This window comes from Ctenopharyngodon idella, chromosome 2, assembly GCF_019924925.1.
Source record: "Ctenopharyngodon idella isolate HZGC_01 chromosome 2, HZGC01, whole genome shotgun sequence".
Classification (NCBI taxonomy): Eukaryota; Metazoa; Chordata; class Actinopteri; order Cypriniformes; family Xenocyprididae; genus Ctenopharyngodon; species Ctenopharyngodon idella.
This window is the reverse complement of record NC_067221.1, coordinates 8,488,626-8,506,762: the sequence shown is the minus strand read 5'-3', so window position 1 is coordinate 8,506,762 and position 18,137 is coordinate 8,488,626. Positions and strand designations below refer to the sequence as shown.

At 37.1% G+C, this 18,137-nt stretch overlaps 1 protein-coding gene across 1 annotated transcript in view; it reads left to right on the top strand.

Annotated features, from left to right (window-relative positions):
* astn1 (astrotactin 1) overlaps positions 1–18,137 on the top strand; it is a 239,111-nt gene that overhangs the window by 60,179 nt on the left and 160,795 nt on the right. Inside the window, 3 exon segments of the mRNA XM_051870300.1 lie at positions 7,247–7,354; positions 9,783–9,929; positions 15,657–15,824. Of these exon segments, the coding sequence (XP_051726260.1) occupies positions 7,247–7,354; positions 9,783–9,929; positions 15,657–15,824 (423 nt within the window).

Here is an 18,137-nt window from a genome sequence, read left to right as displayed (position 1 = left end):
TCATTTTAATATGCTGATTTGGTGCTCAAGAAACATTTCTAATAAAGCTGCAAGCAGCGATGAAAGGGCCCTCGCACCCATGCCACCGCCACCCGGTGGCTTAAGGAAAAAAGAGCACAGTGGGCAATATGCATTTAAGTACATAAATATAGGAGGATAATGTCAGTCATTTGTATTTGCCGCATTTCCTGCTACCAACTGGTGGTGATATGACTATAACTTAATTTTGGCATATAGATGTCTTTAGGCCAGGACTCTTATCAAACATGTGAAGTTTGGGGCAGATCGGACATTGTATGCCTGAGTTACAACAGCTTCCTCTTTCATGGCAAAACATCAAACTTTGTCAGGCCACCACGGACACGGCCTTCAACGAAAACTCAAGATCTTCGCTATTTAACATCGCTAAGGCCTTAAGATTAGACTGACCATACATGATGTGGTTCTGGTTAAATCTCTATGAGGAGTTAATCACAGTGTAAAACATGTCATTTCCTGTTGCCCGCAGGTGGCGCTTTGACTAACTGAATATTGCGATTTAGATGTCTTTAGGTCAGGACTCTAATAAAACATGTGAAGTTTGAGGCAGATCGGATATTGTATGCTTGAGTTACAACAACTTCCTTTTTCATGGCGAAACATCGAACTTTGTCAGGCCACCACGGACACGCCCTTCAGCGAAAACTCAAGATCTTCGCAATTTAACGTCGCAAAGGCCTTTAGATTAGACTGACCAAATATGATGTTGATCTGATTAAAGCTCTAGGAGGAGTTGGTTAAAGTACAACATCTGGAAATGGCAAAAACTGCAAACATTTTGCAGAGAAAACTCAAAATATCTCACTTGCTGTTGGGTTTTCAGATTTTGCACCCTGGGACTTTTTTGTAGGTATTGGGCTGTTACATCTGTCTACCGAATTTCATGCCTGTACGTGAAACGTAGTGCGAAGGGGCGCTTGATTGAAATTTTGTAGGTGGCGCTATCGAGCCATTTTGACACACCTAATTCTGAAACCCATATCAGACGTAAATTTTCACCACTTCTGACGCGTGTGCAAAGTTTCATGAGTTTTTGAGCATGTTTAGGCCCTCAAAAATACGATTCATTTCGGAGAAGAAGAATAATTGACTGAGCAATTACAATAGGGTCCTCACACCATCGGTGCTCGCATTATTATTTTTTTTTTTACTAAAGTTTTTACTGTTACTTTCACTTAATTTAATATCTCCTTGCTGAATAAAAGTACTAATTTCTTAAAAAAAAATCTTATTGAGCCCAAATGGTAGTGTATGTTTAGACCTCAAAATATCTTCTTTTCTTTTCATCTATTTATACAAATAGGGTATGTTTCTGGGAAAAATAAGATGTCTTTTTATTGGCATTAATCGAACAGCACAAAAACGGTGACCACAGACTGAACCATGAGAAATCTGAGCCGTTACACCCTCACTGAATATCCTCTTCCATCCACACAGATCTCATTCCAACCGCCGTCTATGTCTGTAATCATAACCACACACAAATATTTGTCTTACACTCTCTTTGCTATCCCATTCTGGGTTTGAACTTCTCTTTCTCTAGCTTTATGCTTGGCTGATCAGACCACCAAAAACTTTGATTTGATGAGGTATTCATATGCTTTTGTGATATGCTTGTGATATTGGTTGGCAGTGGAGGTGTATTGATATCTGCATGTATTTAAGCCATATAAATTCTGTGAGGGAAACATGCCTATAGATATCTACTTATAGATATAGATACATATTGATTTGCTTTGGACACGAATATCTGATGTCCAGTGAAGTGTTTTCCTTGAGTAAGAATCTGATTTCCTAGCTGGACAAATATTTGACTCTCTGCTCATGCTTTAATGCTTCATTACCTCAGTCCAGCAGACGTACGGCCTCTCTCTGACCTTCAAACCAGCATTTTTTTTGTACTCAATGCACTTGGATTTTCCATTTACTGCATATGAATATAAAGGTGCACTCAGGAATTCTTGCCTCATTAAAAAGCTTTACAGAAATGATTTTTTTTTATTTTTTTTTTTTTATTATTTTTTTTTATTTAAACTCATATGAAGACTTCAATCAATTCAGTAGCCTACTAAAAGATTTTAGTATTAGAGTGGGTGGTCATGCTGAGATCACATGATCTGTCGAATGCTACTCACTTTATCTCAGAATTTTTACCCCTATTATTGGACACTTTCACCACCTGCAGAATAAATTAATCATGGCTACATATGCTCTTATTCTCACCCAGACTGCATTTATTTGATCAAAAATATAGTAAAAACATTAATATTGTGGAATATTATTACAGTGTAAAACAATTTCAAGAATTTTCAGCAGCCATTACTCCAGTCTTCAGTGTCACATGATCCATTGGTCTATATACTGTATATAGATAGACCAATGGCATATCTGTTAACACAACACAGAAAATTACTGACTGTATCTTTAAGTAATAGTTTAATAGTTACTGACAACTGAGAGCTGCTGTTCTTTGTTAAAGAGGCCATATTATGCTCTTTTACAAAGTCTTGATTTTGTTTTTGGGGTTTACTAGAATAGGTTTTCATGATTGAATGTTCAAAAAATACTCTCTTCCCAGTCTGTCTGTAACACTCTGTTTATTTCCTGTTTCTATAAAGCCCCTTCTTCTGAAAATAGCAATGTGATCTGGTCGGCTAGACCAGTGTATTATGAACGGTCAACCGCTTTGAGTGTGTTTCAGAAATGTCACGCCCCGTACCATCAACACACTACTACCACAACTCAACTAGGCCTCACCCACTTGCTTTGCATATGCCTTGGGCGGGAATTATTTAAACTAGGACTATTGTGACTTCCCAGAAGAAAACTCAAGACTACAATCAAGGCGTTTCAGAGAGTTCAGAAACAGTGCACTGATTTTTAAAGAATAAGGCTGTGTGTCCACCAAAGTGTTTTTTAGCCAGCTGACAACGCCTAGCACTTCGGCAGTGCAGTGTTTTTTTTTCAGTTGAGACACTTCGCTTGCTATGATACGGAATATCCGTGGGAGTGTTACTAGTATCTCATTTCACATATAGCTTGTTTATGTATTGTTTCAATAAAAAAAATTTGATACAATGTAAAGTATTTGCTCTGGCTCGTTTTAAATAACTTTGTTCTGTTATTATGCTTGTTGTTGTCATCTGTTGATGTTGTACAAGCCGAATGTGGCGGTTGGTCGGTGTTGTATTTGTCCCGCCCCTCCCCCACTGTGATTGGACAGCTGGGTAAAAAGTGACAGTGATGAGCCCAGCGTTTTACCCAAAGTTGAACATTCTTCAGCTTTCGGCGACTGGTAAAAAACGCCGAGCGCTCAGCATTTCAGCGTGAAATAGATGCTCAGTGCCTCGTTACGCTCCTGGCGTTCGCATTGAAAACAGTTGGAAAAATACGCTAGCTTCAGGAAAAATGCTTTGGTTGACACACGGCCTAACTCCCGTTGCAGTAAACTTTGTGCTTTGTAATTATGAGAACTTTTCATGCTCAAACAGCAACATTACACACTAAAGAAGGTTGAAAATTTAAAAAATAAGCATAAGTTCTCTTTAACTGTGCCATAGTGTCATGGGTGTACATACACTGTAAAAAAGAGTTGTTTTTAAAAAAGTAAGTTACCTGGTTGCCTTAATTTTGTGTTCATTGAAATTAAAAATGTGAGTTAATACAATGAAGGCGATTGGTTTAATCAACAGAAACTCAAAATATTATGTTATCTGAACCACTTTAATAATTTGAAGTTGATTTGACAAAAAATCTTTACAGTGTAGGTATTAACCCTGAACTTACCACTAAACCTAACCTTAACCCATGTAGTTAACTTGTATTAACCAGTACACTGTAAAAAATTATTTTAATGATTTGTTATCACAACATTATTTCTTTTTAAGTAATTTAAAAAAAAAAAAATGTAATTTCAAAATTTCAATGAACTCAAAATTTTAAGGAAACCAGGTAACTTACTTTTTTAAGTTAAACCAACAATTCTTTTTAACAGTGTATTATTATAATCTTTATATATGGATGCAGAGTATGCATTGATACTGGTACTGCCCTGTTTGTTTATTGAGCATCTAAGTTTTTTATTATTATTATTATTTTTGCCTGATTACAGACAAAGCGACTTTTTCCCTTTGAAACTTTTCCTTTTTTTTCTTCTATAATGAACACTATATGACTGTTCAGACTATGAGCGAGCGAGCGAGCAATCCACGAACACGAAAGCTGCTAAAGGCTATGTTTAGACTCCGTTCACGTCGCCGGAGGAGAATGTGTGCACACATCCTTTCAAGTTCTTCTTTTTTTTTCTCAATCACACCTGCCTCTCTCACCTCATCTATTTATACCCCTCATTTTTCATTATACAAATTAGAACTGTTGCTCCCGCCATTTGACGTTTTTCAGCTATCTCTAGGTCAACCGTATTGGCGTAAGTGTTTGTACTTCACCTTTTCTCATTGTGAGACCATTCTGGTGACACTGTGATTCCAAGACCTTGCAAATGATTGAGTTCTAGCGCCCTGAATGGCAGTACAAAATAAGTTTTTTGTTGTAGGAGGCGTGTGCACCTGCACTGCATGCCGAGAAGCTGTTGGCACTCCGTGTTGAATATTTAAACGAGCTCATCTTTTATTCCCCTCCATGGAGCTTTGCACCTTTGGCCCCTGCCTAATTGTGGAGGCTAGCGCACAATCCTCACCTGCTCTGTGAGGTTTACGGCTAATTCTTTTGAAGGTGCTTCTTTTGTTCTCATTTGTTACGAGTACAAAAAGAGGGATTGGCGTGCCGGCATGTGTCATTTCGAAATGGTGTTACCATTTGAAGACTTAAATGCCAGGTGTTTCATCAGCTTTTTGTTAGATTTTCATTATATAATCAAGCTGAGCCATTTTTACTGTTGTACTCTTAAGGCATTTCGAAATAAATGAGTCGAATTTTCTAAACTGTGGCACGATATTTAAGCACAAAGCATCCTGCATTCAGTTTAACCAGGCATTGAAATATAAAAATAGTGCAAACATGCATTCTTTCTATGTAAATTAGGCTCATTATGGATTTCGCTTTATTTACTGCTATTTACCTGGAAGCGATTAGCAGTAAGCATAATTTTATTTAAGATAAATGTTTTTTTTATTGCGTTCTCTATTTTCTATTGATCATGGCAGCCATTATCCATCAAAATTTGATTATATAAGCATTTACTAAATAGAGTGCTAAATCAATGCAAATAAACACAGTAATTAGTATTTCTCAGTGAATTCTTTCCAAAATGTTTACTGTAAAATACTGTAAATCTTTAAGAAGACATATTGAGGACGACTGGTATTTTCACGTCGTTTTTGTACTTTTTCATCCTTCTTTACGGTGATAATTTGCGGTGATCACTGTAATGAGGTGATGTGCTAAAATAAAATGCTTACCTTCAGAACTGTGCTTTTTCGAGCCTCGTGATTTCACTGTAGGGCCGAACAACTGCTGCTGTTCTCGTGACTTCCCTCCATGTTGTTTGCATCACAACTTTGAATATTTCATGTGTTGTTTTATGGCGGTATGAAATGATATTTCAAAAATAAGCATTGTTCGTTTCATTCTGTACAGATGGCTCATCTATAAATGATAATTATTTGATTCTCCTCTGCACCAGCAGAGATTTTTTTTAACGGATAGCCACACTGTTGTGCGGATACGGAGTAACTCAAACATTATTTCTCATCATTGCGAGGCAGTCTAATCCACGGGTCAGTGCGCTCATGCATCTCTTCCTCACGCGCTGCATAATGAAAGCGTTTGTCTAGCTCTGACGGGTAAATTGTGTCTTTTGTGCACAGAGAAAAAAGAGCCCAAGGAGGCGTGCATCTCTTATCTCAGTCACACTCCTTACCTCCTGTTCATTACTTATATTTACCCAATACTCTTCTGAGAGGAGAAGCGCATCTCACAGAGCATGATTACTGTATGGGTTCTGGCTTATTCTCTGTATGTCACATTGCTGTGTGCTGTGATGTATGTTTGCAATTATGCAGTTTCTAATGTGTTTTTCATTTATTTGTATGCTTTGCAGACCTTTTTACAATGCAATTGCTTGATGTCAAAACACTGTTATATGATTATATGATGTGAATATTTCACCCTATTGTATTCGGACATGTGCTTATCATTGTGTCATTTATTACATCATTTCATTCACACTTTAGTACCTGATTTCTTTACATACACTACTGATCAAAAGTTTGGAGTCAAGTACGATTTTTTTAAAAGAAATTATTACTTTCGTCAGGGATGGATGAAATTGAAAATTTAAAGTGACAGTAATTCTATTCATCAGAAATTCTAATAAAATGCTTTATCATGCTTTACACAAACAATATTAAGCAGTTTTCAACATTGATAATGACAAGAAATGTTTCTTGAGGACGAAATTAGCATATCAGAATGATTTCTAAAGGATCATGTGACACTGAAGACTGGAGTGATGATGCTGAAATTTCAGCTTTGCCATAAAATAAATAAATTACATTTTAAAACAGTTATTTAGAGTTATATTAATGTTTCACAATATTGCTGTTTTTACTGTATTTTTCAATCAAATGCAGCCTGGGTGAACATAAGAGACTTCTTTCAAACACATAAAAAAAATCTTACCGACTCTAAACTTTTGAACAGTAGTATAAGTGATATGCAAGTGAATAAAGTGCCTTAACAATTGTTGCTTAAATAGCAAACATCTTTGCAGTGGTTTTTCTGTGAGATTTTTTCAAATCAAAACAAATCAAATGGTTTTCCAATCTGATATTTCTAATGAATCTGTTGTTTGGCGGTTTGGCTCTGCATAATTACTCACCGTATTAATCAATAATGCTAGATAAGTAAACAAAAAGATTGGCAATTAGACAAAAAATCATCCTATTGTCATGCTGTCATATTTGTTTAATTTCAAACCTTCAGAATGACATTGTGCTTGGAAATGTTGTTGTATATCTTTCTGAACTGACTTTGAAGTAATCTAATATTTAATTGGATGGTCATGTTGACGTTGTTTGTTTTTGGGACCAGCATAATTGTTGTCTAATTTGTTTATGGTTATTTTACACACAAAATGACTGGAAGGTCATCTGGAAACTTGACATTGGGCCTGCATCATTTTTTTTTTTTTTTTTTAAATCTGGTTTGATGAATGAGTTGATGGATGGTTTTTGTGTGAATTCTACAGCGGGTTCAGCCTTCCTGAACCCGGATGGGGACTCTGGAACGGAGGCGGACAGTGAGCCGCAGTTGACCTTCTACACCGACCCAAACCGCAGCCGCCGTCGCAGTCGAGGTATGAGAAACGGTAACGTCAACACCGCGTGGGGCTCCGGGGGTAAGGAGGACTTCCACACCATCGCATGATTTCAACCTGCACCGCCTGACTGTGGCCATTTGGTGTTTGTGTGACACTTTGTTCGGATCCCGAGCAAAGCATTAGTTGTGAAGCGGCTTGCCTTACAACTACCTCACCGACCGAGGCATGTCGTTTCGTGTGAGATTTGCCATTGATTTGACATTGCAGTTGAATACTGTGTTAAAACAGTTTACAGGAAAGCATAAATGCTTCACTTTTTTGGGGGATTTTTTTTAACTATCCTCCAAATTGGACTGAGGGTCCCTGAGCAATTTAAGTTTACTAAGAGAATTCTTCTGAGGCTCTTTGTGGACTCCGTGGACCTCCTCTGAAAATGAATGACGACTAAATGCAAGCTTACAAGTGTTTAAGCACCTTAAGCTTAGCAGCTCCATCTGTAGACCACCATTCAACATTAAGCACGGTAAATGCATGTATGTTAAGTGCTAAGAGAGCGTGAGACAAAACAGTTGGACAGTACTGTCAGGCGCTAATGGCTAGAGTCTGTCTGAAACTCATGAATTGTCCCCTAAGGAGTGCTGCATTGTGTTCTGAAGAGACCTGACTGAATGCAAAGCTCCCTAAACTCTTGAGGAGCTGCCACTTGAAAGGCAACTAATAGACAACGTCTTGGCTTTAATACTTTCTCCCTCTAATTACCAAATGCTTAAACCCTGTTCTTGTCAAAAACACTACTAGTCAGATGTGAAAGCAATGACACCTTTAATTGGACTTAAGTTAATAATAGACATGGCTTGTGTCGCATTTTTTCTCTCTTCTAGATAACTGTGTGAACTGGTGATTGGGAAAGAGTAGTGTGTTGATTTTGATAGACATGTTTGTGTACGTTTACATTAAAAAAAGTAGGTGTTAATATGAGCTGTTGTACTTGAGTGAAGTGAAGGTATAGTAAGCTGTAATTGCTAAATATATGCTAAATATGTATATATTGTGCTTTCATAAAGTACAATATATTAAATCAATTATTATTTTAATTATAAATCTCTTCTCTTTTAATAATTTAAAATAAAAGTATCATTAAAAGTACCAAAGTGTGTATGTGTGTGTGTGTGTATATATATATATATATATATATATATATATATAACCCTACTGAAATACTAAATGCTGGCTTTTATCTGACTTCTTCACAATTAAAAATTTAAAGCTATTTTCTAATGCTTACAGAAAGGACAGGGGCCGGGGGACAAAAAGCCAGATTATATTCTTATCTAAAATGAATTATTTTAAAATAGTTTTGCTGTAATTAGTCCTTAAAAGATGTGATTGGCTCAGCAGAGGACCAGTATGTTTCACCTATATCAAACTGACAAAATGTGAAAACACCAATTTTCACCAAAAAAAAAAAAAAAAAAGAGTAAATCAGTGACTGATGAATATCACTAACATGAGGGAACATAAAACAAAAAAATGTATAAAAACCATTTATACATATTTCTGGCAGTTGCGTGCAAATGTTTGAATCAATGCTTATCGTTTCCTTTAATCATGTGTCTTTCATTTCTTCAAAATCAATTTTATTTTTGATGCGGGATCTCTCAGAGATTAAGATGATGATGTCTTAAGTATCTATGGTTAATAGCGCAAAACAGGGATTCCTCCTTTTGTATATGGTGTGCTGCATCATTAATGCAATGATTCACATTGATTTGTAACTCATTTGTGACTCCTCTTTTTTTTTTTTATACATACACTGCATATAATCATTGTAAATATGTTTGTGTCAGTTGTATTTTGACCATCATATGTCATCTGATTTTCATGTATTTAATTGCTGTTTCCAACCTGCTGCATGCTATTGTCCATGTTTATCCTGAGAGTTTTAAACACTGTGTTAATGAGCTATACAACTAGCAACATTAATGTCCTCAATATCTGATCATCAGTATTGTGTCCTCATACATTTGTGAATTGGTGTGTCATCTTGTGCGTTATTATAATACTCATGCACCACCAGCAGTGTCTTGTGCCTTGATTTTACATTTAACAGATGTTCAGGGCAGCACTACACCAAACCAGTTTGGCTGTATTACAAAAAAGTGGTCAAAAACAACTCATTTTTTCATATTTTGCCATTTGCAGTATTTAGCATAAAAGCAGCAGGCTTCAAAAGGAAAACCGTTATCTCTCCACCGCTTTATTCGTGCCAGATCTGCCGCCGCTCGCAGAGTTTGGCTGGCTGGTTTGATCCAGTGCTCCTTTCATGGACCACCAACCCTGATGTGGGCTGTTTTTTAACTGCCTCCCTTGTGCCTTCCCGAGGTGCACATAAAAATGTGAACTTTCCAGTCTTGTAGCATTGCTCTTTTATTGCTTTCTCTCTCTCTCTCTTTCTTCTTCCCAGGTTCCCCACGGAGCCCTATCAACAAGACCACCCTGACTTTGATCAGCGTGGTGAGCTGTGTGATCGGCCTGGTCTGTGCATCTCACCTCTCCTGTAGCCTCAACGTCAGAGTCATACTCCATGTACCAGAGCACCTCATTGCAGACGGTAATCTCATCACCCGCTCCGCTTCCCGTCCGGCCCCTGAGCAGCAGGGGTCCTCATCCCCCCGTCTACCCCCCACGACTTCTACTGTATTAAAGCAAATGTCATACTGACTTCCGCCTGTCTCTAGTGAAAAACCAAACAGATGTGTGCTGAAAGCATCAAAGCACAATCATACACGAATGCATAGTCTCTAGTTGTGTTTAAACTGATGTACACTGTGTACTTGTAACTTTACACTGTTTTCAGGCATCTTGTAAATTAATTTTTAAAGAGTAGTATGGTCTCAAATGAAACACTGACGTTTATTTTTAATTGTAACACAGAAGGTTTTCAGACACACCTTCTCTCATTTGGTGTTGTCGTTAACTTTAGCATGTTAGCTAACCTGAGTCTGGTAGGTTACCTATAAGTTATTATGAAAGCCCATATTGTTAAATGTACAAATATTGAAAAATGAATCACACATGTGGGTCGATGGTAAAGCATTTGACTCACATTTGTCCATAGATGTTTCACTAGTTGCCACATCCACCATCTTGACAATTAACCTCTAAGCTATATCATTATTAAAGCAGCAAGAATTTAACTTCAGAAAGAAGGTAGTACACTACAAGTTGATAAATAAAACAGCTAAATAACTAATTTAAGTTTTATGTAATTGAATTACATTCAAATTTTCCATCCATTTGGATTACATAGTTTTAACAAAACAAACAAACTTAATGTTCATTTTTGTCAGTCATACATAAATGATTTATGTAATTGTACGCAGAAAATGTAGTTAGCAATAAGTGAAGTTGGAAATGTTTTGTAGAGTTTGTAGAGTTGTTTAATCAGATCTTCAGAGATGTAATGTCTTTTATCTTCAGTTGATTTCATCGAAGGCTGTGACTGAAGTCAGTTGTAGTTCTTATTTTTCTCTGTGATTCTGCTAGTTAACAGCAGGTGTTCATCATTAATGTTCACTCATCACTTAATTATTTCATTAAAGGATTAGTCCACTTTCAAATAAAAATTTCCTGATAATTTACTCACCCCCATGTCATCCAAGATGTCCATGTCCTTCTTTCTTCAGTCGAAAAGAAATTAAGGTTTTTGATGAAATCATTCCAGGATTTTTCTCCTTATAGTGGACTTCAGTGGTCTCCAAACAGTTGAAGGTCAAAATTACAGTTTCAGTGCAGCTTCAAAGGGCTTTAAACGATACCAGACGAGGAATAAGGGTCTTATCTAGCGAAACGATCTGTCAGTTTCTAAAAAAAAATCAAAATGTATATGCTTTTATAGGCACAAATGATCGCATCACAAGTGCTGAATGACGCTGAATGTCCTACGCCTTCCTTATTCAACTTACGGAACGAACGCAGCACCAGTTCCATTTTTTCCGCAAGTTGAATAGGGAAGGCGTAGGGCATTTAGCGTAAGCTTTTTGAAGAATACGGAATCGTGTTCTGGTGGAAGCACTTGTGATGCGATCATTTGTGCCTATAAAGCATATACATTTTGTTTTTTGTTTTTTTTGAAAATGACCAATCGTTTCGCTAAATAAGACCCTTATTCCTCGTCTGGTATCGTTTAAAGCCCTTCGAAGCTGCACTGAAACTGTAATTTTGACCTTCAACTGTTTGGAGACAACTGAAGTCCACTATAAGGAGAAAAATCCTGGAATGTTTTCATTAAAAACCTTAATTTCTTTTCGACTGAAGAAAGAAGGACATGGACATCTTGGATGACATAAGGGTGAGTAAATTATCAGGAAATTTTTATTTGAAAGTGAACTATTCCTTTAACTCTGACACTGCTTTACTGATACTTTAACACAATATTGCGCACACACATGAACACTAAGCAGTGTTAATTTAACCTGGGCATTTTTCTGCATATTATTACATAAATCTTACCTATTTCATTTACGTATGACTTACAAATATGAATCACATTAAGTTTATTAGTTTGTTTATGCTAAAACTATGTAATCCAAATAAATGGAAAATTTGAATGTAATTCAGTTACATAACTATTTAAAGAGTTAGGTAAATTAAATGCAACAAATAAAACTAGAAACAACCTAATGAAACATGAAGACATGTTGACTAAAACCTGGACATTTTGTTTTAAAAAACAGAGTGCACAGGAACCATCCGAACAAATCAGTACATGAATCACTGAATCCAAACAAACTGATTGAAATAGAGTTTGTGTGAGAGGAAGGACTATTGATTGATTATTTCTTCAGCCTGGTTGGCTGTGTGTGATTGTGTGTTGCGTGTGTGAAAGAGACGGAAAACTGTGATGTAGCATTTTGTCACGCTATATTGCTACTTGTTGGAAAAAACAGCTTGTGACTGAAAAAAAACAACATTATTTTGACATAGCTGAGCTATTGTCACGCTATAAAAAATGTAGTTAAGTTAGTAGCGCTACTTTTAGTTAGTTACTTCCCAGAACTGCACTCTGAGACACACACTTGCACACAACTGTAAACAACAACTAGCCACTTTCCCCAAGGGTTCTCTGTTTGTGCTTTGGACCTAAGTTACGTTTGTGTTGGATGAGCTTGTTATTGAATTTCAATGTTGCACCTGCAGTCCAAGAAAACAGGCCAGTCTCTTTTTCTCTCTCTTGCTCTCTTTCCTCTCGCTCTTTTTTTCAGCTCCTTGGCATTTCAGCCGTCATTTCTAGAGTTTGGGCAATATGATGGATTGTGACTGGCTTTGCTCATCTGTCATTTTGTCTTTAATGCAGAGGTCTTTTCTATGGGGTCTGGTGCTTTAGGGTAGATTAACATTCACATAGATGTCTAAGTGGAAGAAATCTGAAAAGAGGAGACGTGAAGGATTCACAGTTCGCCTTTTGAATTTGAAAAATCTGATTTAAGATGTGTCTATAACTGTCTAACAGTATTACAGGGTAAAACTTGATGTGAAAGCAGATCTGATAAAACTTGATTTTTTTTTTTCTACATGGCAAATATTCAGAGATAATGAAGAATACATCACGCTTCCATTTCAGATGTTTTATCTATGCTGTTGTATCTTATCCACAGCTGTGCATGAGCCATGAAACATAGCAATGTGTATAATGCATAAAATTTCAACTGTAAGGATTGCTTTGCTTCAAAAGCTTTGCACAAAGTCAAAAACAAAGTTTAATGCATAACAGTTGTGGGGAAATAAATGTACATGCTGCTTAAACACTTTTCTTGAGTCTCTTAGTACTGTTTATGTGACAAATCTTATAGTGGATAACTGTTTCGCAGTTGTTTTGGCTGATGAATAAGTTGAGTAAATGACTTAGTGACTCAGTGAAAAAAAGATCAAAAACTGCAGGAAGAGTCACTGAGTGAATCAGTTAATCAATCTGAATGAATCTTTGTGGTTAAGCCCCTGTTTACACCTGGTATTAAGATGCGTTTGGTCAATTGGATCAAAAGTAGACGATGGAGACACATACCTGTTTACACCTGGTGTTTTAATCCGTCTCTTTTGTCCACTTTCAACCACTTCTGTCCTGATTTCTTCGAGGGGAGGGTCTATGGGCTGGTAAATGTATGTGTTTTTGTATTAGATCTTTCGTCTAATGGAAAAAATAAGCTTGTGCAATTTACATATGAACTCTACCGGAGAAGACGGAAAAACATACAGAGAGCATCAGCTTTCGTTTCTGCTCTGGTAACCCCAAGACCACGCCGAACGCTGTGTGTGTGTGTTAGAAATCAGGAATGGTAAGAGAACATTGCGCTTGGTTTTTTGTCTTTAAACCTAACTTGGGTCTCCAGCCAACAAACTTTAAATCCGTCTGGCTAGCGCGTTTTCCATAATGTTTACACAAGTCAGTAGGCGGAGAGTAGGCGGTCTTTTGTGGTTGTTCGAACACATTTGATCACATGAGCATCTACACTATACACCTGTCATCTACACTATACACCTTTCGACTACCTCTGGAAGTGGTCGAAAGTGGACAAGCTCAAAACGTTTTAGACCCCGTTTACACCTGTATTTAGCGTCGTCCACTTGTGATCTGATTGACCAAAACGCATCTTAAAGGATTAGTTCACTTTCAAATGAAAATTAGCCCAAGCTTTACTCACCCTCAAGCCATCCTAGATGTATATGACTTTCTTCTTTCTGATGAAAACAATCAGAGAAATATTAATAAATATCCTGACGCATCCGAGCTTTATAATGGCAGTGAATGGGGGTCACTAGTATGAGCTGAAGAAAGTGCTTCCATCCACATCCATCCATCATAAACATGTACTCCACACGGCTCCGGGGGGTGGCGGTGGGGGCGAAACGATGTATTTGTGTAAAAGAAAATGTCTATATTTAACGCATCTTCAGCTTCCGCCAGACCGCCTTCCGTATTCAATGTACGAAGAAAGTGTAAAACTCTTGAAGTTCAAAAAGCTTAAGCTACATCCTACGTTTCCCTATTCAACTTACGGAAAAAGCGTAACTGACGCGACGCCAGTTTACACTTTCTTTGTACATTGAATACGGAAGGCGGTCTGGCGGAAGCTGGATGTTTTACTTCATAACTTGTTAAATATGGATTTTTTTTTTTTTTTTTTACACAAATGCATCGTTTAGCTTCAGAAGGCCTTTATTAACCCCCCGGAGCCGTATGGAGTACATATTTATGATGGATGGATGTAGATGGAAGCATTTTCTTCAGCTCATACTAGTGACCCCCATTCACTGCCATTATAAAGCTTGGATGCGTCAGGATATTTATTAATATTTCTCCGATTGTTTTCATCAGAAAGAAGAAAGTCATATACATCTAGGATGGCTTGAGGGTGAGTAAAGCTTTGGCTAATTTTCATTTGAAAGTGAACTAATCCTTTAATACCAGGTGTAAACAGGGCCTAAAGGAATAGTCCATCCAAAAATGAACATTCTATTTTCATTTACTGAACGCAAAAGGAGATATTTTAAAGAATACTGAAAACCAAACAGTTTTGGTTTCCATTGACTTCCATTGTATTTTTTGGCCATGCAATTTAGGTGAGTGGAAACCAAAACTGTTTAGTTACCAACATTCTTCAAAATATGTTCTTTTGTGTTCCAGAGAAGAAAGAAAGTCATACAGGTTTGGAACAACATGAGGATGAAGTAATGATGACAGAGTTTGGTTAGACTTTAATTTGATGGTCCACTTCAGACATTCTACTAACTATAAGTAACTTTGGAACTACATGTCAACTAACTCTCAGAGGATTAGTAGACTGTTAGGTTAGGGTTAGGTGCTTGGGTTCAGGTTAGTAGAATTAGTTGACGTAGTTGCAAAGTTACTCATTGTCAGTAGAATGTCTGGGGGACTATTGAAAGCAGATATTAAGCAGACAGTCTACAAATACTCTGATGAGAGTTAGTTGACATGTAGTTGCAAAGTTATTAATAGTTACAGTAGTAATGTCTAAGGTGGACCCAGAATAAATTTTCATTTCTTGATGGACTATTCTTTTAATAGTTTTAAATCACTGAGTAAGGATTCAAATCATTGAGATAACCCTCCCCCCATAATACAGTTATTATGCTCAGTGACAAAGTAAGATGGTTATCCAAAAGTTTTGTATGCAAACTCCATTTGTAACTTCTAGTTTATGGTCCAGATTCTGAACATCAACAAAAAATACTTGTTTATGTTAAGCTCACTAATAGAGTTCACCAATTTACTCGATTTAACTCTTGACAGATGTCCTGTTTGATTCTTCTCTTCCAGGCTCCAGATTCGTTCTGCTTCAGGGCAGCCAGCTGGATGCTTCTGATTGGCTGAACCCAGCCCAGGTGCTGCTGTACTACCAGCAGAACGCAAGTGGCCCCTGGGTCAATGATCTGTGTGGCCGCCGTCTCTTGGATCCCTGTGAGCACCAATGTGACCCAGATACAGGTACAACACCACCCTGACATGATTCCTTACTTCACACAGCTCATCTAGAAAGTCTGACACCAATAGGGAGACATATTCCGAGGGGGATACTTAAAAGGATAGTTCACCTTGTGTCGTTCTAAACTTTTTTTTTTCTCAGTGAAATAAAAATGTCTTTTTTTGTTTGTTTTTTGTGTTTTTGTCCATACAATGAAAGTCAATGAGTCCAGTGTTGTTTTAGATACTAACAGTATCTTTTGGAATCCTACGATTCAATTCAAATTGTTATATGTGAATAAAAGCCTAAATTCATTCTGTCCATCATATAAAGCAATTGATTGTCTTCAGAAAATTTGCACTAAACCGCTCGATTCATATGGATTACTTTTACGATCTCTTTATGAGCTTTTTGAAGTGTCAGTTGTGTAGCTGTGTATGGAGGGAAAGAAAGCTCTCAGATTTCATTAAAAAGATCTTCATTTTTGTTCTGAAGATAAGAAGTCTTACAGGTTTGGAATGACATGAGGGTGAGTAATTAATGACAGAATTTTCATTTTTTGGGTGAACTAACCCTTTAAGATATTGATATAGGAACTTTTGTCAGGTAAGCTTAATTCATATTGTGTCCCCCTTTGCAAGCCTGTGCACTCTGTAAACTGTTCGGGTGCTGCATTGTTCTCACAATTGACTGCCGCCTTCTTTGTTCCAACAACATCACGTTATTAACAAACCTTTAGAAAATCGATTTTTGAAATTTGTGAATTGATTCAAATTGTAAGGAAGATAGAATCACTATTCATATGTCAATAGGAAGTTTTCCCTCACCCATATTAGATACCACTGGCTTTTATTGTATGGAGAAAAACTATTGAAATGTGCAAGTCGGGGGCGATAGCCACAAGGGCAGTTCTCCAATATATAGCGCAACTGCACTTTGGGACGACCCAATTTCGAATCCCAGAACGTGGTCCTTTCCCAATCCCGTCCCCCTTTTACTTCCGCTTTGCTTCCTGTCCTCTATCTGAATAAAGGCAAAAATGCCAAAATCTTTTCTGTTCCACAGAAGAAAGAAGGTCATACAGGTTTAAAACGTTATGAAATTATTATTTTTGGCTGAACTATTCCTTCAAAAAAAAAAAAAGTGAATGTGCGTACAATTTTGCCTTGCTTTGATTAGTCTGCATCTTTAACTAATTAATCATAAAATAATTATAATAATATCAATGCCCATCCCCTCCACTGTGTAAAATCAATGTGCTCAATGAACTGCAGTTGTAGCAGGAGGGAAAGGAGAAAGGCTTAGCTCTGATTCATCTGTCGTTTCATTTGCAGATTTCTCTGAAGGTGTCTCTCTTGAGTGAGCAGTATTAAGTAATGAAAGCTTAATTGAGTGAGAGCTGTGAGGACAGTAATGCTTGGCAATGAATCTTTGTAATGTAAGACTTTGGTTTATACAGTTTCAGTGACCTGGATTTGAATTATTTCTTTTTCTTTTCTTTTCTTTAGTTTTTTTTTTTTTTTTTTAATTCTTGGCTGGGCCGTTAATTAGGCAAAGCACAGATCAAATGAATTCCTTAACTTTAGGATATTCTGAGCCAGGGAAGCATTACTGTTCTAGATGATATTTGATTAGGTTTAGGAATGTTGGGTGTATGTGAGCACTTAGACCATCTCAGCAGTTTGCTTATAATATGCTATATGAATACAACACGCACCAGTTTTAATTTGTTTGCACATTCACATTTTCAAATGTAATTAGCTGTTACATTTTACTAGAAAAAGCAGCAAGGTAGAATTAGCTAATTGAAAAGAGTCGAAATGAAATTAAGGTTTTTGAGGAAAACATTCCAGGATTTTTCTCCATATAGTGGACTTCAGTGGGGTAGGCCTACACTGTGTGGAAGGTCCAAACTGCAGTTTCACTGCAGCTTCAAAGGGCACCACACGATCCCTGATGAGTAATAAGCGTCTTATCTAGTGAAATGATCGGTCATTTTCTACAAAAAAATAGAAAATTTATATACTTTTTAACTACAAATGCTCGTTTTGCACTTACATAATCGCGTTGGAATGGTCACGCATGACGTAGTCGGAAGTACCGCGGTAGGGTGAAAAACTCCATCTCATTTTCTCCTCCAACTACAAAAACATCCTTCATCGTTGTTTCACCTTTTTTTGTAAAGGGCATTTGACTTAGTCTTTGCACGTTCGCTTTGTAGACACTGGATCGGTACTTCCGATAAAGGATGTTTTTGTAGTTGGAGGAGAAAATGAGATGGAGTTTTTCACCCTACCGCGGTACTTCCGACTACGTCACGCGTGACCTTTCCAACG